Genomic DNA, 24,610 nt, shown 5'->3' on the forward strand with positions numbered 1-24,610 from the left:
GCATAAGGAGTGAGACAGTGGGATATATATGAGTACTAGTAACTTATTAGATTTTTATGTATGTTTTACATCACCTCATGTAATTAACAGCTGGAGCCAGTTTGCATCCACTAAATGAAAATCCCTTAAAGCTCTTCCAAATCTCTCCCACTGTCATACTCACTATGTGTTCATTTTCATTTCCTTAAATGACTTAGAATACTGTTCTCTCCATAGCTACAGTACCTGTTAATCTTGCTTGATGTAGCTTGGCATTCAACACAGTGATTCAGCACTATGGAGGAGATATTTAATACTGAATAAATGGATGTGTACACTTTTAGCAGAAAAAGGAAACTGTGTTCTTTCCAGAGAAGCAAAGGGGTTTTAACTATACTGAGGCATTCAATTTTTCCAGAGGGGCTCAAAGAAACAGAAAAGAATATGCAGTTTTATACGTCAAATTGCTGCTGCCAAAAATCTTTAAGGCTTTTAAAAGACTAAATACGCTTAAAATTCATAATGTGAACAAAGTACTTAAAAATATGTTGTACATTAAAAGTATTTTATTATATGTGTGGGAAATACCAAAATTTTACACATGTCCAGTTTAGCTTGTTCTGTGCCTGGTTAACCTTCTGTAATATATAAAACCTTAGTAGACAGTGAAAATTATAATTATTCATGTATTAAAATGGCTAGATTTTCTTTACCTTACAGTTTAGTCTCATTGCAAGAAGAAACAGTTTATGTGCTTTTGAGATGAAGGAAGCGTGGTTGTGTTTGCTCCTTATTAATAATGATGATGGGTCAAATTAATCTCTTGAGATGAAGGAAGAATAATAAACCTTCAACATGAAGGGAAATGTCAACTCAAACATTCCTAAGCACCTTAAAGATGTTGGATTTGTTAACGGGCTGCAATAAAATGTGTAACTCAAAAATCATTTTTAAATGGTCTTAAAATTTTATTTTGTGGTGTGAGGTATCCATCCCTATCCCCCTTCTTCTTACTCAGTCTGCCAGGAAGCTGTGTGGGAAGCCTTTCGTATTTTTCTGGATCGGATTCCTGATACTTATGAATATCAGAACTGGGTTACTGCCTGCCAGAGGGAAACCTTCTGCATCTTTGACATTGGCAAAAACTTCAGCAATTCCCAAGAGCATCTGGAAATAATCCAGCGGGTAAGAATTACCAACATATGTTTAGAAATGGGGAAGATTTCCAAGCCCCTCCTCACCTGTACATATAAAAGCAAAGATTGTTAAGGAAGAGAAGGGGGCATGTAATAGAAGGAAATCATAAAAATCCTATAAACAAAGGGCTAACAGACTTCTGCTTTATTGTTGAATACACCCACTAGTAAAATGCTGTTTTTCTTAATCTTTTTGCAGCGAGTAAAACATAGAACCTTCCAGGAAAGGTAAGTAAAGCAAAAGTAGAAATCTTGCTGCTTGGTGATCCCGCCTTTTTATTGAAAGTGTTCCATGTAGATGCGTGTGGATGTGAGTAAATATACCCAGATAGCACTGTGTGGTATGGGGTGTGTGCTGTGACAGATGTGTATACTGCACATATTGTAGTACAGAGTTAACTGAATCATAAATAAGGAAAGTTGCCCAAATGTTTGGGTTGCCAATCTCCTTTGAGGCAGCAGGTTCTTTTAGGCGAACTTAAGCATGACTCTCCAGCAGAGTCAGTGCCTGTTAGCCATCAGACTAGTTTTGATGCTGTGCTCAGCTAAAGCTTACCCACAACTTCAATTCTTCTCAAAAGGAAAATCAGAAAGGTTAAGATAAGGTTTATGTTAGAGGTTACAGCAGCAGCAAGGCAATAAGTGAATGATTTCAGAGTTTTTATGCTCTTTTTGAACATTACAGCTTTCAGCACAGTTCAGAAGATGAAGTAAATTATGTGAATATTTTAGCTGGAAATGTAGTCAGCTGTGTTACGCATAGTTGGACTTCATCACTACAGTGCAGTTGGAGGAAACAGGTTGCCCTGTACCTTCTGTAGAGATCATGTAAAGAGGTCAGTCTCACGGTCAGGCAGGCATTGTAGTCAGGCACTGCCCATGTTCTTTAGGTATGTTACTAAAAAGCAAGGTTGGTTCTGTACACAAATGCAACCCACCCCTCTTTTGCTGTGTATATTTTATGAGTTTCACAGTGCTAAATGAGAAGACCATACTGCATTTGCAGTGCCCTGAATTCTTTCGCTTAGATAAAACTCTCACTTCCAAAATTCATTCATCAGCACCTATCTGTAAAACTTACAATAGAAATAATAAATACTAATAATAGCAACAATACAAAAACTAATGCTGTGATGTACCCTGATAGCATGCAGCATAGTAAACGAGAGCATACTTGATTTGGATGAGTTACAAGGAAGTTTGCTCCCACTTTAGTCAGCACACAACTCTGCTTTCTGGTCAAAGACAGAAAAAGCAAGCCCTGCCAGTCTAGTCGGTGCTTTGACAGTACTATTAGATTTCATTTCTGTGATCCCTCTTCTCCCCATCTGCTCTTGCACTGCCCAGTTTAACCGAGTCATCAAAATATTTCATTATAATTCTTTCATTTAATATAAGAATGATTTCTATATTTTGTTACGTCTTTGCCATTGCGAGTAAAGCACTGTAGATCACTAAATCACTCATTTCTATTTGATTGATAGGAAAGATGAAATATCCACAGAGAAAACAGGCGGCAAAAAGCTGGAAGACATTCCTTCCATTTCTACAGGTAAAAATCAAAACTGCTTCCTCTAAGTTTGCCCATTAAATGGACTGGCTAAAGCTAGTGACATGTAGACCATAGAAGGCTGTAATTTAATGAATGCAATAGGAGCATGACAAACTCAGTGAATTGCAATAAGGAAAAATGCTTTGACAAAAGGAGGTACAAAAATTACTTTTTCACTTCTCGATAACATGCCTGCTATGAGGTTTTTTTTCAGGTTTTTTTTTCACAGTCTTTAGCTGCGTCTTACGAGCTATGTTTTCTTAGTTTCATGTGCAGTGAGTAAAGCTAATTCGGCATCAGTCATGAAATAACATTTAGTCTGTCAGCCACTGCATTTTGTCAGGCAAAATGAGCAAACAGATGAAAATAAAGAATGATCCATAGCCAGAGAGCTGCACTGATGCCATGACATTAATTTAAGTGGTTTATTCGGTCTAGATGTATCAATACTGTTGTGTTCCAAAGTTCTTTAAAATAATGCTAGAAAATTATGCAGTGTTAAGGATCTGCAAATAAGAGCAGTTTGGTTCAGCGAGGAGGCATCCTGCAAAGAGGCCTGCAGCAGGCAGTTTCGTCCACCCTTGCACACATCCCTGTTTTGTTTCGTTTTGTTCCCCCCTCTCCCAGGCTCCCCCGGCGCCTCCCTCTCTCCCTACGCACCAGTTCCCAACGGGACGCTGCTCAATGAAATCGTCAACGACACAAAGACTCCCGTGAAGGTGAGGACAGTTTTGCGCCCATCCCGCTTATTGCTTCACCTCTGGTTTTGTGAGCTCAGGTAGCAAAATTGGCACTCGAGGAAGGGACATTATTTGCCCCAGCCGCTGCACGGCCTTTGCGGAAACTTCCAGAAGGGCAGCGGCAGCGGCAGAGCGATGTCGACCACATTCACCCCAAATTCCCCAAACTGGCTGGACGTGTCTGCTGTTCACAGCGACGTATCGCTCACCTGTGTCGCGGCTGTGGGAAGGGAGCAGCTGATACAAACACGAAGAGAAAATGGGGTTAAGATCTATTTCTTTTTTTGTGACAAATTTGCGGTTTACTAGGAGACTGGCCCTAATTAATCCCTCGTTTTTTCTCTCCTTTGGTGTCCCAGTCCTTAGTAGCCATCTCCCTGAAGGAACTGAGAAAGTCATGTCGCAGCTCTATTTATAGGATAAAAACATTAGTTCAAGGTGTTTGTTGTATAATTTCGTTCTTGTGAGCAGCACAGTGTGATAGGAAACAGTAAACAAAAGAAGAGGGCTTTTAATAACAGTGCATTCCACTGCACAGGAAAGATGTAACACAGATAGAACAAAGTCTATTTTTTTACCAGAAAAAAAAGCAAAGCAAAACAAGGCTGCAAATGTCTAAACATGGAGCAGCATTGGACAACCTGTCAATCTCCTCTGACCCACTAAAGGTGTCTCCGGTAGGATACTAATTGCTTTTAGCATCTGCCTGTTCCTCTCCTAGAGGCCACAAAGCTTCCTCCAAAGTGGCAATTACATCTGTATTGCTTTCATTGCGTTGGAAGCCAGAAAACTTTTTGCAATCCTCATTTTGTACCAAATGGCTGATTATCACCCTCCTTTATGCATATCATAGGTACTCACAGTACTATACACTTATAAAGGCAGAAGAATTAGGTTAACAACAGATGTGGTTAGGAGTCCTCGCCCTTTGCAGGAGAGAGTTTGGAACATCATTTTGGGGAAGGGCTTAAAAAGGAGCTCCCCTTCCTGTTAAATATGGAAGTGTGTGGAAAACAAACAGAAAAAAAAACACAGTAAAGTATGATTCTCCTCTTTTTCCCTTTTGCCTTTTTTTCCCCTCAGGAGCTGGGAACAAACACAGTTCCAGAACTGCCCGTGGAGCAAATGGTGGAGTTCAGCGTCACCCTTACCGATCAGGAGTACACGCCGGAGCTGAATGACCCTGAGTCCCCGCAGTACCGGCAGCTCGCGGCCAAGTTTCAGCTCCAGGTAAGGAGGCTGGCGATGGGCTTTGTACACCCTGACAGGCTCATAATAAGAAACTGCAGAAATGTGCTCACCACAGAGAAATGAAGGCACTTTGGCAACTATCCCTAGCTAGGCATCCCACTGCTGTGTGTTGGTCGATTAAAATGCTGGTTTGCAGGTCTCTAGGGACTGGATTGCTGATGGTCAATGAGGGACATGGGCAGAAGTTAATAGACTCTAACGCTGCCAACTCTCTGTACTAATTCAAGATGTCAAATTTTCAGGCAAGTTCAATTATGAGTATCACAGGATGATTATAAACAAGACGGCAGTATAAATTATAAACCATTGCACTACACAAGGAAAGATCAGGAGTGTTATTGATATCGGCAGTACAGGGCAGAGAGGCACTGGTCAAACAATGCACCTTCCAAACCTGCCTGGATGCCGCCCTGTGCCACGTGCTCTGGGTGTCCCTGAGGAGCAGGGATGTTGGACTAGGTGATCTCTAGAGGTCCCTTCCAACCTCAACCATTCTGGCATTCTGTGATTCTCTTTGGATATTGATAAACCATTGTTGTTCCCCAGGAACAATGTGTAGTAAAGCCTTGTAATTTTTCCTAAAGAGCACAAAGTTGGGGTACTCTTCATGCTTTGTATTTACTTAGTGTCTACCATCACTGGGACTTCCACCATGAAACTGAACTAGGATCTAAATAACTGCCCTTGTTTAAACCAGATGATGCTTGATATTGTCTCCAGTTTTCCTTCAGGTAGAGCCAACTTTTCCCCCTTTTTAGGACATCTGTTCAGCTACCAAGCTTCCAAGCCAACATCTTTTTAAAATGTAAAGCCTCAGATAACTGGAGAATGGAGTATTAGACCCCCCAGTAGCTTTAGAAATGTCATTTGAGCCTAATGGGGAATTCCTGGACAGTACTTTGATATAATTTAATTTCTACAAAAAAAAAAAAAAAAAGGCAAGCTAATGGGAAATGAAACAAATGAAAAAAAATCCAAAGAAAGAGAACAATTTCCAAGGCATTTTGTTATGCATTACTGTAGTTTCTTCAGGACCTGTGTTTTTATATAATTAATAGCATTAACTGAACGTTCAATTACCAGTTTCATAGGTAGCAGTTACAAAGCTAAGGTTCCCAAGAGGTTTGCACAGTAAAATTAACTAAAGCTTATCATCCATTTCATATGTACTCCTTGGGACAAGCTATTTTACTATTCTGGTTCAGGTTCAGTTATACATGGAAAAATGATGATGAAAGTGTTGGCAGAGCTGGTGAAAAGTAGGTTCTCTGGAGATTTCTGGGATTATTCTCACACAGAACACAAAGCCTGCAGGCTTTGCTTGCTACATCTAATTTTGTAATTCAGCTATCTGACTTTTGAGTTAGTTTGCTATTGTTGTTTTAAAAAGTTCCTGTAGTATACATGAGAAATATATGAGGAAAAAAATGCAAAGTTTCTTGACTGCTAAACTGTTCTCCATTTTCATGAAATTTTATCCATCCACCTGAAAGCATCCAGAGCCGTTCTTGACACACAGTTTTAAATAGAAAATAAATTGTAACTCAAGACCATGAAATACAGTCAATGTGTTTTTCTCCAAAGTACACTGTAGGGGTGAAGGTGAGGAGGTTTCAATCTGAATGTAACTAACTCCTGCACAGACCCCAAGAAAAAAAGCCTTAAGTTGGGACTGTGGGGCTCCAGCCTCCTATCAGCTTCGAATCCTAGGACATGGCAAAAGAGAGGAGTTACAGCAGGCATTTACAATGCAAATGTTCTGAAGGACATTTTTATATTACAGAATTTGTTTAAAATCATGTAAAAAATGGAATACACATTCAATTGCTTATGCTACTCAGTGAATTGAGTTTTGTTTGGCAAAAGTAAGAAATAATAATCTATCTATGTGCAAACTGTTAAAAGAAAGCATTATTTATTATGGCATAAAGTGAACCAGCAAGAGCCCAGAGCAACAGTCATTTGGCATGATACATCTAAAAGACAGATTCCGCGTCATCATCATCAACATCTGTTGCCATTTTAGGTGCCTGAAGGTATCCGAATATCTGCATAGGGCTTTCAAGTATGAAAGCAGCAGCTGAGCAGAAAACCTTGGGGAATCTAAAATGATACTGCAGGCCTATGTTTAGGAAAATTGATTTTATCCTACTGACACAGAATTTATTGATATTTAGGTCCTTAACATCTGTAACCTTCAATATTATTGCCTTGAATACTATTAAAAATCTTCCTGCGGTCTGATTATTAATTCTGCCTCACTTTTTTCTAATTACCAAGTTCAGAAGCGAAGCAGCCATCTCACTTCCTTTCCTAATTTCCTCTTGTGAGAGATGGTCGAAAGGAATATAGAGCCATAAGCTGAAACTTTCTCAACCCCTGATAGAACCCAGAAAAAGAGCAGGCATTAAGCAACAGCCAGTGAAACATACCACCTTGGTTCCTTCAAAGACTCGGGAAAGTCTGAAAGAAGACTCTCCTTCTCTGGAGATCTTCAAAACCCGCTTGGATGCAGTCCTGTGCCTGTGCCACGTGACCCTGCGTGTGCAGGTTGGACTAGATGACCTCTAGAGGTCCCTACCAACCTTAAGCATTCTGTGATTCTATGATTCTATCATTCTAAGGAGGAATGGAAGTGAAAATCTCTGCACATGAGAGAGCTTTACAGATATTCCTGTCTCACCTTCCTTGGGGTTACCAACCATTTCAAGTAGTGGTGAAACAGCTAAGCTGGTTCTGAGTGCAAACCTATTCAGGCAAATTCTCCCTCATGAAAGAATTTAAATACATGCTGAGTTTGTACAGAATCATACAACTAAGAAAGTGGAGAGACTTCCACATTTGTTCATGCTTTTTAAGTGATACACTGAATTAAAAAGACCTGATTCCTCAAAAGGCTTTTTCATTTCTTTTCAAGTGCTGACTTCCCTTTACTCCGCCGACTTCGCTATCAGATGAAAGGCCGAGAGGATGTGCTGCCTGGTACTTAGCAGGACCAGGAAGTTAATCAGACAGGAACTTTGCTTAAAAATATATTAAAAAATCCCTCTGACATACTAGAAGTACATAAAATATTTCATTTGACTTTGCTCTATAAATCTTACTACAGTTCGAAGAGATTCATTAGTGTTTATGATCGGCTGAATACGTTGCAAGTGTTGGAGGTGCTACTAAAAATACTTACCCTCTGAAGCCTAAAAAATGCATAGAAAAATCACATTTTCTGTTCATTATTTGTGCTTTGTATTGGCTTTTCTATTTAAAAAGTGCTAGCTGCACAATTACTTGCAATAGAATTAAAAATATGTGAAGTGACTGTACAGGACAGTTAAAATGTTTAATTTATAAATAATTTCATAAGCAATCTAAATGCATCAGCATTTGGTCAATATTTTTTAAAAATAATTTACAGTTAAGATGAATTACAGAGTAGTTCATGAAACAAAACTTTGATTGAATCAATATAGTTTGACTTGCTCTCTTATGAACTAGATTATCACTAATTTACATAATTACAATACCAAAAAGATGTAATTTCCTTTTCTTTTTTCCTGTTAACAGATAATACAGACAGCATATACCAAGCCAAATAGTGTGTTTAAGTTGCAATAATGATACCAAAAAATGGCAGTTGACACAGGTTCCATAAGCTTTTATTGAAATATGAAAAATATGTTCTAGGTAACGAACCTGTGCCTTTGCTTTTTGGCAGCAGAAAATAAATAAATCATTTAGCAGCAGAACTTACACTGACTTAATGACCTTTTTTTATTATTATAGATGCAAAAAATATTTGAGAAACTTCCAGGATTCAAAGAAATCCATGTATTAGGATTTAAGTAAGTAAGAAAATGGGATTCATTTTTCTATTGACTGTGAGGATTCTCATCTCCCTTTTCTTCTCCAATATCAAGAGACCTATTAATAGTGGAGCATGTATTGCTATAAATAGAAATTTGTTTTCTGGGAACAATACATAGGAAATATCAAGTGCAAATACATCCCAAGTGAGGCTGTAAGCCTTTGAATTATTAAGCAGGAGAAGCAGTTTTAGTTCCCCAAGGAAATTATAAATACTGTTTCAGGTGATTAGTAATGTTTTCAAATCATTTGTTTGTTAACAACATTGAAATATGAAATTTCTTAAATTATGCTAGGCGAAGAGTGTTAAAAGCTTGAATGATTTGGGTGCATGGGGATCCTGTGGTCTTTATAGAGCACAGTGAAAGCACTTTGGCAAGAGGAGGATATGATACATTCGCACGTGCAAAATTTTTGCACTAGGCTTCTTCTGTGTACTTCCAACCATTCAGATGCTTTACTTTTGAATAAATTTCTGTCTTCCGTCTTCCCCTTCTTATATTTTTAACTTCCTCCTATGTTTTCTGCTAATACAAGATATTATGTATTGTTTCAATAGAGAATCAGCTTTTTTTTGTTCGTTTTTTTTTTCAAAAAAGAGTATTTCATATGGTTGATTCTATAGATCAGGCTATGCAATAGTCCAGAGAAAACAAAATTACAAATAGCAATTAAAGCCTGAAAGAAACTGAGAGGAAGAACAAGAAGAGACATACATTCATGTGGGCTTATGTCACAGCATGAAGAAGATGCAGCTCTGTTAATACTTGGTACATGTTGGGGGAAAATCACATCGGAGTGTAATTTTAAACAAGGACTTACTTTTCCTGGCTATGCTCTCTGCAAAATTACTGGGAAAAGGGAGAGTTAAGAACAAAACATAGTGAAAGCAAGTTGTTAAACATTTTTATAGCAAAAGGAAGAAAAGCAAAAGCAGACTACTACAGAAAAAGTGGAGAAAATCTGTAGAGGCATCTTGCAGTCACAACTGATGCTAAATAACCTCCTTGAGTTGTAACTCCTTAGAGATCTGAGATCAATTTTTGTTTAGTGTCTTGATCTTCAGTCTCAGATGCTGATGAAAAAGCACGTTCATCAAAATAGAAGACCAGGATTGTTTCCCAAAAGCAAAACCAGTCTTAGATATGTTGTTGTCTGCTCTCCTTTGGCTGTTTTGGTACATTTGTTAGCAGAATTTGCCATAAGGCAGTGCTGAAGGACAATATTAGAGATGTGCCAGAGAATTCATCAGGGAAATGAAAATAACAGGGCATTATGCAGCACTCAGCATTACATTACAGTAGGTCACTACAGGCAAGTCACCCAGAGGTAATTGATAGGTCAAGTTACCCTGTGATTAGGATCTGAGCTACCAAGTACAGGGACAGCAATAGTCGCCACTTGACATCATGGGTGTTTGTTACCACTCTAAAAATGTATAATAGTGATGACAATAGCTTAGATATTGCATAAGTTTTTATTGGAAATACAAAAACAAAGTTTTCCATCTATCAAGATACTTCTTCTCATTCATGAAGATTTGTTTGAAAGAGAAACACTGCAGTGATGGAGGTTAGGCTGTAATTTTCACCCTGAGGTAAAGACTATAGAGATAAGTAGAAGATAAAATGTCATGATGCTTTTGATGTATGACTGCATGGTTCATCAGTATACATGAATCTCTGTTTTTCTTTCTTTTGCACTGCATTATCACACCTTTTTTTCTGTGTTGGAATGAAGACAGAAGAAGGAAAAAGATGGGTAATTTGTCTGTGATTAATATGATTAACCTTTTTATAAACTAATTAATGTAGATAGATACATCCATTAAATACTTTTTTATTTTGATGTGACAAAGTAAATTAAGTTGTGTTCTGCCCAAGTACAGAATCTTTTGCCTTAATTTGAAAGATACACATAATCAAATTCTGTCAGGACCTTTCTGAAGAGTAGAATTGTCTGAAAAAAATCCATGTTTAAATAACTGGAGATCTCCACTGGCCATAAACTTAAAATGAAAAAAAATAGAGAATCTTCTTATTTACATTTTCATTTTTAATTAGCTATTTCTTATCTCTGTTTTTTATATATATATACACATTCTTCTCAAAAAAAATGTAGGATTTGATTTGCATAGATACTACCTTCTAATCTGATAAAATACTGGGAGCTCTTGACTGCTAATACGTACCACTATGGGATTTTTTGTTATTGCTTGAAAGTGCTCAAGGAGAATCATTTCTCTAGCAGCTCTCAGAATTTCTCTTTTACCTATGTTTTAGAAGGAATTGTGTTGCATAAATACATAGTACATACTAGATAAGATGAAATTTCTTTCTCTCTGCTTATGTGATACTGTCAAAAGCAACAGAGTGCAATACACATTTCACAAATATGTTTGTTGCTTTTTTCACTTTAGTTAAGTGCATCTAGCATTTACAAAAAGCGATGAATTAATAATTGAACTAGTACAGCTAAGCAGAATCTATACACACACTCAGAGTTGGAAAAGCTAACTCTATGGAAAATTATTTGCTTTCAACATTAGTTAATTTTCTTGTCTGTTCTTCAAAAGATTAAAAATTATATGAAACATTAGAATTTTTGGTTATATGCAGTTCTATAAACTGAAGACTGTTTACTCACTTTTCATAAGCTTCTGCATAACCAATAGGTGATTGTGGCTTCTGGTGACTTCCAGCTTGCATTTATAACTGTGTGAACCAATAACTTCACACTTTATTAACAGTCCTACAGGTCTCTGAGTAGTCAGCTTTAAGTGGATTATGTTAGGACATTTATAATGTTATTCAAAACTGGAACTTTTATTTTAGAATGATGTATAGAAGAAAGAAGGCTTAGGGATAGCAGAAGTAATTTGTAGATGACTATGTCACTAAAAAGAAGTATATCTGTGTTATTTTTATGAGTGGTTATATTTTGGGGCTGCTGAGATTGTTTGTTTCTCTAAATTAAGTCAGTCCTCAACCATTAACTGATTTAGTTGCACTGGGCGTTATTGTACCCTCCCTTTGCAGATCAAGCAGCACTATAGCACGATACGTGGTAAACTTTGAGAGAGATGGCTCAGACATCAAAAGCCCAGCAGATGACCTCACAACCATTGGCTCTAACAAGGTTGAAAATGAAAAAACTCCACTCTCTCCAAAGGACGAGAAGGAGGTAGCTGCAACTAAACTCACAGTAACCGATCTTCAGCAGCTGGTTGCCACCGCGCTCCATGAGGACAGGTCCCTGCCAGTGGACCTCGGAACACTTCAGTTTACTGATGGTCAGTAGGAAAGACACTACAGGCCTAAACCTTGCCTGGCAAATATATGCAATTTGAGCAAGGTCTTTGCCTCCCTCACAGATCATTTTCATTTGACATGGCCCATTTTGCTGTATATTGCTGTATATACAACCAAAGGATGCTTAGATCTATGTTAAATTTAAAAACAAAATGACCTTTTATAATTTTAGAGCCTAACTTCTTATCACGTTGGAGGTTCTATTCATTTAGAAAAGCTGAATATTTTGTGGATTCAGACAAATAAGAGGAGAGAAAGCAAGAAATATAGCATAAAAATCCACAAAATCATTTTGATTTCCCAGTATGGATAGTCTCCTATTTTTAATAAGAGAAAAAGTGAGGGTTTCCTCTAACCTAGATTTAGCTATCTAAAAATGAAGCCTCCAATGTAGGCAAGCTATCTAACCTTCCAGCGGAGTCACAGGAAAAAGGCAAGCACTTTTTAAAAAGCATTTGATGTCAAGCTAAAATTGGTGATGTGAATCTCACACTGTGAGGGGACATTTCTTTCCCTGAAGCACAGATGGAGCATAGATGACAAGCGTAAAGAGCTGAAGCTGGGTCCCCTTGTAGTGCATCCATTATTTGTTCAAAGTTAGCGTAGCCCTGGTTTTGAAGAGCTAGGTTAATTTTTTTTTTATATATATATATATATATACACACACACACCAATATATTAAAACACAGCATATTTTAGTAAAACACTCAGCATATTTTAGTCATTATGTGTCATTTATAAACAGCAGCATTTTCTTCTACCAAAAATGTTTCAATGAACAGTATTTTTGGCATGATTAAGATTAAAAGTGTCAAGAAAAAAAATAATGTGTGTAAAATATTTTAACAATATCTCTTTCTGAGTAACTTTTCTCCCACTAGCTGTTTTTAATTGCTGGTTTTAGGAAATCAGCTTGCATGCGAGTATGTTTTACAGTGCTCTTCAGAGAGGGTTAAGGAGCAACTGGATGTTAAAGCCAAAACTCCTGAGAGTAGCAATGCCGTGGACTCTGGGAAAAACTGGAGAGTTTTAGCTTAATGAACAATGCAGCGTAATGAGTCATCATAGCCCATGTGAATTTCACTGAGTAGTTTGTACTTCAACGGGTTTTAATTATTCATCCAGCTATGCATGGTTCAGCCCTCTGCAGACCTATCCCATTAATACTATATAAAGAGTAAAAAGAATAGTGCATATAAAATTCCTACTTTCCTCACAATTGTCAGTTTAAATTGAAGCTTACGCTTCTTTCTTCTTAACATTGATTTTTAAAAGTCATTTTTTGATGGAAAATAATGGTCTTAATACTATTTTTTACTGAGTTTATAAGTTTTAATCAGTTGTCAACATGATCATCTTGAAACTATTCAGTTCTTTGTATGTGTGTGTATAAAAATATGGTTATTTTTTGCAGAATCTATTAAACCACCTAGTGATTCTGATAATGATATCCAGTCCATGGTCACTATTCCTCTAGCTACCCCTGAGCTGGTAAGTTAATTCAGGGTGAGATTTTTATTCATTTTTTCCACAAGAAGTGAATTTAAATGGTCTTAGAAAGACCTTAGTGTGGTGTTCCACAGCAAAAGCAGAGACATTATTTAAAGTATTTACAGATGAATACTGCTGCTTGATACCTTTGCCATTTTTAATTATAAGGTAAACCATGGTTCATGAGTAATACACATAAAATAAAGTAACACATGTCAGTGAGAGAAGAAGAGCAAACGATAGGGATAGAAGTCATCTTTGATTTTAAAATTACAGGCAATGTGATTAGGATCACATGCATATGTCAGACATTTTATATATCCCATGACTTCATGAGAAGTTAGTTTCTCATAAGATCTTTTGACTAAATATTATGGGACTTTTTTGCAGTGAACGTTAATGCAAATGACTGCATTCATCTTTCTTCCTACTGAATCCCTTTTTTAGGAGGACTCCATGAGTGTTGAACTCCCGCTACCTTATCCCAGCCCAGCACCGGTGGACCAAACAGGAGACACCTCAGTCGGTGAATTTGCAACTGAAACCCCTGTGCTAAGTGGAGAAATCAGGGTCCCTGAAGACTTTAATAATTTTGTTTCATCTGAAACTGCATTTCCTACCAAACCTTCTCGAGAACTGTCTCGAGAGAGACTTTCTACAAGCATAGAAGATACCACTGTTGACCAACAAAGTTTCACAGTGCCTTTCAGTGCTCTGGGTAGCACGCACAGTCCTCCAAAGGAAGAAGATTCCTATTTGCTTCCTTCAGCAGATGAGTACACCAGCAATGAATTAATCACTGATGACTTGGAGTCCCCAACAGAGCAGGCCGTCACGCTGGCACTTTATACCACAGGTAGCTTTACCCCAATTACTTTCCTGGAAGCTAGTGATGAGAAGAGTGAAGCAGAGAGGGAGAAAGAGCTGACTGGAATAACAGAACGACCTTTCAAGGAAGCCGACCAAGATGATCTGACTGGACAAGGTAAGAAGCAAAAAACATTCCCGTTGTTAGAAAGAGTGGGAGTGATTCAATTGTTCCTACACATACACAGTCACATAGGAGTACTGTAAACATTGTTTTAAGATTTCAATTTCAGTTGTCGCAGAAATATTTCTGGACCATCAAGGTAGAACACACTTTGCATTTGAGATGCCGCCTTCTGCTTTATCACATGTATAGGAAAAAACATGTTATAAGTGAAAAAACAAAACTATATAAATCTTGGTGGAGAAACTTTAGTACAATCTAAAATGAAAAGATAGGCATGTTTTCCATATCTAGCAGAAAAGCGTTGACCCTGCAGATGAAAAAAAAAGTCAGCAGAAAGATAGCAGAGTGAGCTTAAGGGCAAACACAAATCATGGTTTTCCATAGCGCAACCAAATACTGACAAGTCTGCTGCCTCCATCGCCTGTATCAGCAGCCTGGAAATCCAGGCTGGATACTGTGGAGAATTATGGTGTGGGGGCAACTGGCATGTATGGGATGGCAACTCCCTATACAGCATCAACCTTTGAGCACCAGTTCCTGCCATCCCCCTCCATCTATTCCAAAATTTCAAGATGTCATAGAGGAAACAATATTTCTGGGACTGTCATTCCAGAAATATGGGAGGAAATAAAACCTTTTGTTATTCTGTTGTACTTGTACATCTCAGTCTTATCAGCCTGGATCATCCTCAGGCTCTCAAGAAACACTTAAAGGGGGGAAGACTCTGCAGAGTGTGTCACAGTGTTTTTCCTGTGAGAAGAACACTGATGGTGATCACATCTCTGTACGTGCGACTGGTAAGAGCCTCACTCATGAACTGTATTTTCATAATTGCTCTCATATTGACACAGCCTTGCTTTGAATGGAGTCCTTTGTCATCTTCCTCCTGCCTGTCAATTAATTTGGTTATAGTCCTCCTCACTCACTGCTATTTCCTAGCAGTCTCTTGAAAAGCTGAACTGTGGGTGTCTGGCAGGTTCTTTCTACCCCTGGTTCATCTCGAGTTGCCTGGAGGTCATGTGTGTTGTTTGGCATAGCCTTCTTTTTGGCACAACCAGCCTTGTCACAGAAGAGAAAAAACCATCACTTCCTGGGGAATTACTCTGGATGCTCTCAGGACTGGAATTCACCCACTGTTTGTGCCAGACATGCCAGCCAGCTTTTTTGGCTTCGCTGGTGATAACGGGTAAGAACTCCTCTGTTGTCATTTTATAGTCTTCTAGTTTTGTTATGTTCCCTTTGATCATAAAGTGAGAAGCTTCTCTCAACTTTCTCCCCTGTCAGATTCTCTCTGCATCCTTTCACCCTCCCTGATTGTCACTGGCTGCTTCAGATGTGCTAAGAAGAATGGTTTTTGTGAAGGTGCTGATTCAGTCTGGCACTTGGACGAGTGAAAAGGTAGGTCTACTTGCATAAGTTTCTCAAGCATGATATACAAGGTTGATGAGCCTAAAAATTATACTTAAATTGAAGATGATCTCCTAAAAACACAGAAAACCTAAACAGAGTAAAACTTATATCACATCCTCAAACATACTTAAAAATGTTAAATTGAAATTAATAATCATCTGAGCAAAAAGGCATGAGACAAACGGTACTATCTATATACCCAGTTTAACACATCACTTGCTCAAAGTATCCAGTTTCACCCATTCAGTTTTGTTTTAAGGTTAGACTTTCCTTCCTTCAAATATGATTCCTTATTCAAGCATCCCCAAATATGCAGTATAAATGCATTTAACAAAAGCAAGTGAGACTCTGTGTGTTTTATATACAACCGATAATCCCATGGACTCGGTGACATTACTATGTAAAGTATAAAAAAAAATACTGTATTTCTGCTGAGAAAATCTGCCTGCACAGGGGCATTACTCCTAAAGCCATTCGTACCGTGAGAAGGCTCCCCCCCTGTACGCAGGGAGATGAGCCTCCGTGCGCTGCCGCAGAGCCGCTGAGACGTTTCCACGCAGCTTTCTTGCGCAGACGCACACGTTGGCCTCTCGGTCTCCACACGTGCACAGCCAGACCACGTTGCCCCCCTCCCAATCTCACGCGTGGGGTCGGTCTCTTGCAGAGCCATCGTTTTGCGTCACGTAGCCAGCCCCGTTACTCAGCTCCTGCGGGTAGTTCTCCTGCACTGTCACACGTGCCCCTTTAGTCTCTCAAAACTGACCTTACCTCTGAACGCCTGTTGCCCAAGTGCTGTCACTTCTCCTGGGGTCAGCGTTACTCCTGGCTGTCCCCGTCCACGACCATGAGAGCTATTTTACTGCCTCTCCCTTCCCCCTTCACCATAACAGCACTTCCTTAAAATGATCCTACTAGCCAAAACTCAGGCTTTCTGCTGATTGCAGGTAACTCCCCGCAGTTAGTGAGATGTAATGTATCTAATAAAGACTTCGTGACATTTCAGTCTTGGATCCTGTCAAACCAATATATGGTAATCTTTCTGCCTGTGGGCAGGCATGGAATTTGGAGCAGGAAAAAAGGATAAAGTTCTCCCACCTCCTTCCTTGGCTGACAGCAACAGCCACAAAGGCTACAGGGAGTCAGATAAAAGGAGGGAGGGAGGCAGTACCTGCTGTGTGATAATACTCAAAATCTGGCCTGTTAGCTGAATCTTAGATTGCATTTTGTTCCAGTTAGTGGGTTTTTTTTTTTTTTTTTTTTTTTTTTTTTGAAATGAATAAAAAATTCTTTGAGGAAGTTTACATTCTTCACTGATGGCAGTAGTTCTAATCCTCTGATTAAAAAAAGGAATATAAAAAAGGCAGAAATAAATTCAGAAGTTTAAAGACCAGTATCACAAATAACTTCAATATATTAACATAGTCAAAAATTAATTTGGAAACTTGCTACCAATGCAGTAATAAAACAGCAGCAGGTAAATAATACAGAAATACGGGCTGAAGCTCTAAGATTACCCTTTACTGGGTTATAAATGCATGAACTTAAGGAAAAATTTCTTGACAGTGAGGGTGACAGAGCACTGGAACAGACTGCCCAGAGAGGTTGTGGAGTCTCCTTCTCTGGAGATCTTCAAAACCCGCTTGGACGCAGTCCTGTGCCATGTGCTCTAGGTGACCCTGCGTGTGCAGGGTAGTTGGACTAGATGACCTCTAGAGGTCCCTTCCAACCTTAAGCATTCTATGATTCTATGATTCTATGATTCTATGTGAAGCTACTGAAGTTTACACATCGTATAGTCTTCTAATAACAAATATCAGCCAAAGTTGCCCTGCTGAGACTAACAAGCCCTGAATAATACTCACACTTTTTACCCTCACTCGGTAAAAATACTTGATTTTGATAAAAATGCTGTGTTCAAAATATAATCTATTGTACTCAAACGTAGTAATGTTTTGATTCTCTAACTCTACAGTTGTTTCTTTAGAAGATTCAGTATCCTTGTAGGAAGATACATTATAAGCTCAGAGTGGCTTTTTAGTAGTGAATTCCTTGTTAGGAAATAACTCAGGCCATTTGTACTAGACTATTTAAGGCATATTAACTTGGATGTGCTGGATCACATCTCTGGATCTACTATGGAGAGAGCTTATTCATTCCATATTATTCAAGTGAAAGTGATCATATAATATGAAAAAAAGTCTGTATTTAGTATTACAATTTTTCATTTTAAGTGCTCATATTATGACAAAATTTGAAAATCCTCACAAGTTTTAACTTTCTAATTTCGTGTTTGTCTTTTTGTTTCTAGGTCCTTGGATCAACCATATTATTTGAATTTATACAGAATGTGACTTCTATTTTGTTTTTATCTTTCCACAAACTAATAAACTCCAGTATTACAAAACTGTCTGATCATGCCATCAGTCACAAACATTTGCTCCTATTTTTCCTATTATATAATAGAGAAAAATAGAGAAGGTGTCTAGGGATTTGGAGAGTGCACTCAATTCTGAAGGACAAGTACTTTACTTGTAATTTATCAGAATTTATTTCTGACCATTCCAAAATAAAAAATCTCAAAGTGGTATTCAGGATTCCAGTTTCTCCTTGCAGAGCTCCTGGAAGCTCCGTAATCATTACAGTAGCCTATAGGATGGTGGCATATATAAACGGATTTTTTTTTACAGATGTTTATAAAGTCTTAGATTATTTTAACATGGACTTTGTTATTTTAAACTCATTAAATACATTTTCAGCTTTGATTGCAAATCAGTCAGCAATGGGAATAAAAGCTGTTAATCTTCTAAAGCTACAGTTTTCAGCAGGCTGCTCATTTAACTCCATTCCTTTGTAAGAGTGTATTCATATTTGCAAATTCACTGCATCTCTTTTTTTTTTCCCTCTGTTTAGTTGATTGACTTGAATACTGATCAAATTCAGACATCTTGGTTTGACATGGCACCGTGCCTGTTTGGGATATATTTTAATGCTGATAAATACAAACGGCAAATAGTGCATAATTTTACTGCAGAAGAATATAAGATATATTACAATATAAGATAGTTGCAGTAGCCATTAACAATTTTAACATGTTTTCATTGTAAATGGATTTTACTTGCTTACTTACGTATTTATTTAGTACATTACTACTTCCTCTGTTTCACAATATTGTTCTAATCTCAGATTAATCATTTATCAAGGATTTCAATCAGAAAAAAATACTTTTCCAGCACTTGAACACTGGAGTGATGTTTTGTCTAGCAATCTCATTAAGAGATCATGTAAGGGTTGAATAAAGGGCAAAACAAATTTGGCATGGAAAATAATCTACCACTGACGTGCTGTCCATACCAGGTATCTAATTATATTCTTGCCTGTTTAATATTTTTACAAAATGCAGGAATATTGGCTGATTGTTCTACTTTCTTTATAATACTTTAATTAGGACTGTGAATACTGTTAGCTGCCTAAAGCAACTAATATGGACTTAATGACTTTCCTATTGCTGTAGTCAGAAGGGTCCTGAGCCAGGTGGATGTTTCCACATGTGTTTCGAGCCTTAATTTAAAGAGGCAGCAGATTTGCCATAAATAGGTGCAGCAGCTCTCCCAAGTCAGTGGAGAGACTGCATTGGAAGGGGGGATTGGGTCTGAATTAGCAGATCATCATTTTCTGCTCTCCAGTATCTCTCCCACAGATAATTTTATTGAAGATCTTCACTGCAGAATGAAGGCAAATGTTACTACTTGGAGGAACAGGAACAGCCTGTTCCTATCTATTCGAAGTATTCATGTGTCCCCTGAATAGTTCACCCTTTGGAACTGCTGGAACAGGATAATGCCATAGGCAGTCATGTCTCTCACGTAGGTCTTTTGAAACAGGTCTATAAAGTAAGCTAGCCCAATTACTTGTCTCTGTTTTACTCCCACATTTTGTAGTTGTATGTTTATTTTGTAGGTGGTAAAATTATAAAATTCATATATTCAGTGTATTTATAACCTTACATCAAAAGTTTAAAGTAATGAGCTTATTCAACAAAGCATGCAGAAAGCCTTTAATGAAAAAAACTATTAGCAGAAAGCTACCTGGAGTATATAAAATCCTTAATGAGACACAAAATAGCAGGTTGAATTACTATTTTTAGACCATGCATTGATCAACACATGCAGAAATGTAAATAAAAAGAAAAATGGATTTGCAGTGAAATGAATTGCCAGAGAGAGCTTTTTGCCTTCCTGTAAAGGAATCCATAGGGGATTAGTTCAGACTTGGATAAGTAACTATAGACATCCAAAATTAGAAGGAGGACTTAGCACTGAGGGACAGAAATCAAAAATCAAATACTAGAACTACCCATGAAAAGATGAGGGAGCGCTGCTTTGCTGCTCGCTCATGGAGCTTCTGTCCCCATGAAGCAGAGGTACTTACGGAAAAATAAATAGTTGTGTAATCAAAGTTCCTTTCATAAAGGATGTGCACAAGAATAGCAAGCTGTGCCTGTTCAGTACGCTGAATGCTGCAGTTTTAGCATTTCAAAGCCTGATTTTGCAAATTCAGTGTTGTACTCTTGTGAGCGCAAGGTAGAAGGGAAGTGCTCTTAGAATAATGCAAGATGATTATCACTTCCAAGTATTATTTTCTTAGGATATAAAGTGCTCCTCTGGTGACATCATAAATCAGAATTACATTTATCTGCATCTTTGGTGGTGAGGACATGATGACAAAGCACAGTTGTGGGGTATGAGGGCTCTCAGAATAAACTGAAGGCATTTAAAATAAGTTACATAGAGTAGTACATGGTATTGGAGCTAGAGCTGCAGCTGTTTTTCTGTGAAAAAATAAGACTACAGAAAAGGTTTCAGCCAGGATTCTAAAGAACATCAAGAGACACAACGTTATTTCAGCCTGAAGATGAAGGAGTGATAGGATTTGCTTCCAGGGGTTCACTGAAGTAGGTAGAGAAGGAGTTGCACTGTTTGCACTGGACACTGAACACAGCTTCTGGAGAAGGCACTGTACATACATACACACACACGTACATACACACATATATTCTTATGCTTAAAAAGGTAAACTTAATCAGTAATTGTGTGTGGTGAGGCATTTGCTGTGACATGTTAGATCAGTGATCCTCTTGTCTGTAGTTCTCTTACTGCTCATCTTACTTGTACCCCAGTTAAAAATGAAAGACCTCAGACACAAATTCACTCCTCAATCTATTTGCTTGTATATAGCATTTAGCTTGTGTATAGCTGTATATCTGGCATTTCCATGACATTTCAGATACCAAGAAAATATATAAATTTGAATTCAAGTACTTGCTTTTAAGTCTTTTAAGTGCATATTTATTCTTTGGTTAGTTATTTTCTTCAATTGTAATATATACAAACACATCACATCATAAACATAGAACTGCAGTCTTCATATAGAGAACAACGGGTGTTAGCGAAATGGAAATTTCGAGTCCTCTAGTCTGTTGCCTGTAGAAATGTCAGTGCTTATTGAGCTCATGAATGAAATGAAATGCCAGGCTGCCAAATACGTAACCTTCTGGGCCTCCTTATAAATGCAAAGCCACTAGAAAAACATTCCTTGGCAGTTTGACCTTTCGCAAGTAATAAATTCCTATTCACAGTGAATGAGAAGGGTTTTCCTCACTTAAAAATATAAGACAACAAATTAACTTGCAACCTGAAATAAAGCTGTTAAAATTGCAGTCAATTTTATTTCTGATAAATCAGACCTATGTATTCTTCTCTCTCAGCTGGGAATAAATGCCTGTGTGTAGCACTTCTTTTAGAAAGATTTAATATAGCAGTGTGCACAGGAAATTGCCTCTTAATTTAGAGTTTACACATATTTGCCAACAGCAGTTTAGTTTTTGATATAAAACTATTCTCAGTACAAGCTCCTCTTGCTTTATCCATGTAATACAAAAATACCTGGAGATTTCAGCGAACCACTTTGTAAGAGGTGTCTGAGAGTTAGAATTGAATTTTTTATTGTTGACAACAATTTTTAATCCCACAACGTTGTCCAGCCTTTGATATGGTTACTCCAGGGACATTTTTCAGCTCAGCATCCTATTTCCTACTGTCTGCGGGTTCACTACACCTAAATCGTGGTGTAGATCAAATTGGGTGCAGAAATGAAATACAAACATGGCTAAATCCTCAATGTTTATGCATTTAAAGGGTTCATAAAATAATTGCCTGTGTTGTTATTTTTTTATCCTTCTGTTGTAAAAATACTATCTAAAAGAAGGCAAACGATGGAGAAGTATTGCTTCTCTGTTAGTTAACTATGTTAACTAAGTTAACTATGTTCGAGTTAGTTAACTATGAATAGTTGCTTTATGAGGAAGTAGCATAAGTGTAGCTTGTGTTCAAAGCAATATAAAACTAGCATTTGAAATGCCAATGTGAATGGATGTTTTTGGTGCAAAATATCTAGGTCTTCTTTGCATTTCACCCATAGTTTTTAATTCATCAGGATTCACTGGATTACGTAGCCTCATGTAGACAGTTAGTTAAAAAACTTGACATAAACTGGTGTCAGATTGTCTTACTGCTATTTTTAAGGGGTGGCTTGATCAAGAAGCCAGGTCACTAACGCAGGGTTTGGGGCTGCTGCTGCGTTACAGCCAACATGCAGCAGTCTCTTGGCAAGCCTGTTTTTGCTTTCACGTTGCAATTGGCAAACACCATGTCTGTGGTCAGTCACTGGTACATCAGGATCCACATCTTACTAAAATGGGTGCTGTCTCTGCCATCTTGGTGCGCTCAAACCCTTCCAGGGTACTTTGCTTGTGTATAAGGAAATGCCAAAAGATATTTATTGCCTATGTATAGTCTATAGGATCTATTTGTCTATATATTATGAAGCTGTAGGCAGCTAAATTCCAAATCTACGGTATATGTATGATTAGGCTGCTTCATACTTGCTGCTATTTCAAAATTCTGGTACTTCTTCCCCTATAGTTCCCTATTTATAAAATGTAAATGGCCTAACAAATACCATTCTGATCACACATCCACTAGACCTCAAAATCATAGAATCACAGAATCATAGAATGCTTAAGGTTGGAAGGGACCTCTAGAGGTCATCTAGTCCAACCCCCCTGCACACACAGGGTCACCCAGAGCACGTGGCACAGGACTGCGTCCAAGCGGGTGTGGAAGATCTCCAGAGAAGGAGACTCCACAACCTCTCTGGGCAGCCTGTTCCAGTGCTCTGCCACCCTCACTGTTAAAAAAAAAAAAAAAAATCCTTAAGTTCCTGTGGAACTTTTGATGCTTCAATTTGTGGCCATTACCTTTAGTCCTGTCAGTGGCCACCACTGAAAAGAGGCCAGCGCCATCCTCCTCACTGCCTCCCTAGAGGTACTTGTATACACTGATTAGATTCCCTCTCAGCCTTCTCTTCTCCAGGCTGAACGGCCCAGCTCCCTCAGCCTCTCCTCAATGTTCAGGTGTGTGTTGTCAGGCTGAGAGAAGGTTGCTCAGGGAGCTGCAGCACCATCCCACCAGCAGGTCATCCTGCATTACAGTCTCAAGTACTTTACTGCGTTAACTTAACCAAATGTGTGTCACAGCCTTTATCAGTGTAACAAATAGCAGCAAAAGCAGCAGCAAAAGTTTTGGTAAACAGAGAGCATCAGTCATGAGTTTTAATTTGCTTTCCTAATGTGTCCCTACCTTTGATAATACAACAGACGTTTGAGAGAAAAGCACCCCAGGTTCCTGATGCAGTGTGAGGGCTCCAGGCTGTGCTGCAGATTCAGTGCCCCAGAGCCTGCTCCAGGCTCTGCTCTGCGGTGGCGTGGTCTGACTCTGGTATTACCGGCATTACATTGGCACCAGTGCAAGTTTCACATTGGCACAAATAGAAGGAGACAGCACAAATGTGCTAGTTTGTGCTAGCAAGGCCCTTTTGTTTTTCCAGATCAACACAGACAGTTTGGCCTCACAGTAAATGAGGATGCACTCGGTCCAATGCGGACGTTGCAAGCTAGTAGTGCGTTTCAGGGTCCTTTCTTGAATCACCAGTGCTTTGACATCACTTGAAACAGAACCGAAATGTAACTTCCCACATCCTACTCCCATGGTTTATTCATTAACTAGTCTGCTAGATGTTTTAGTCAAACATACTATCACTAAATCACCATATAAAATCATAATAAAACAGATGACAAGGAAAATAATGTAGCAGATCTTAGCAAAATTTTTGCAAAGTTGTAAACTGGATGGGAAAAAAAAAGATTTGCAAGAATCTAATTGTATTAAAACTACAAGTGGTGTTTCAGGACAATTTTAGAAGAAAGAATCTGTTTTGAAAGGTGTGGTCAACTTAACTGAATGAGGCCATGGCTATGCCCTCTGGCTAAAGCACAGCAGCTTGAGCCAGTGTGTGAAAGTGTATGGTACATCAATAAGGAAAAGAACAGAATCATGAAAACAGTGCTTTAATAATGGCAATATAGAAAAAAAAGCCGACATTAGAGAGGAAACTGGGAACTAGTGCATTTCGTTAAATTACTGGCATCATGAAAGCAGATGGCTGTTTAATATTAAGCTTTCCTTTGTTTGAAATGTATGCTTGTTCCTAAAACACATCCATGATAAATAGAGGTTTGGACCATATTCTTTAGAAGCGAGGAAGCAAAATAGGAAATAAAGAACATCTATGGGTAATTCCTATTCAATGGATAGAGTAATTGCAATCTCATTCAGTCTGGGATGTTCCAGATGAGAAAAAAGAAATAAAAATATGTAGCCCAAAGTTGAAGCCAGTTTAGGCATATGTCATCATTTTCTGTGCAGCTA

At 38.2% G+C, this 24,610-nt stretch overlaps 1 protein-coding gene across 1 annotated transcript in view; it reads left to right on the top strand.

Annotated features, from left to right (window-relative positions):
- IMPG1 (interphotoreceptor matrix proteoglycan 1) overlaps nucleotides 1–24,610 on the top strand; it is a 48,144-nt gene that overhangs the window by 14,750 nt on the left and 8,784 nt on the right. The window contains 10 exon segments of the mRNA XM_088537543.1: nucleotides 998–1,164; nucleotides 1,375–1,403; nucleotides 2,660–2,727; nucleotides 3,355–3,446; nucleotides 4,551–4,697; nucleotides 8,499–8,557; nucleotides 10,320–10,340; nucleotides 11,618–11,871; nucleotides 13,305–13,381; nucleotides 13,829–14,366. Of these exon segments, the coding sequence (XP_088393669.1) occupies nucleotides 998–1,164; nucleotides 1,375–1,403; nucleotides 2,660–2,727; nucleotides 3,355–3,446; nucleotides 4,551–4,697; nucleotides 8,499–8,557; nucleotides 10,320–10,340; nucleotides 11,618–11,871; nucleotides 13,305–13,381; nucleotides 13,829–14,366 (1,452 nt within the window).

This window comes from Tinamus guttatus, unplaced genomic scaffold (genome assembly GCF_059628265.1).
Source record: "Tinamus guttatus ecotype Peru unplaced genomic scaffold, ASM5962826v1 Tinamus_guttatus_pri_ptg000806l, whole genome shotgun sequence".
Taxonomy (NCBI): Eukaryota; Metazoa; Chordata; class Aves; order Tinamiformes; family Tinamidae; genus Tinamus; species Tinamus guttatus.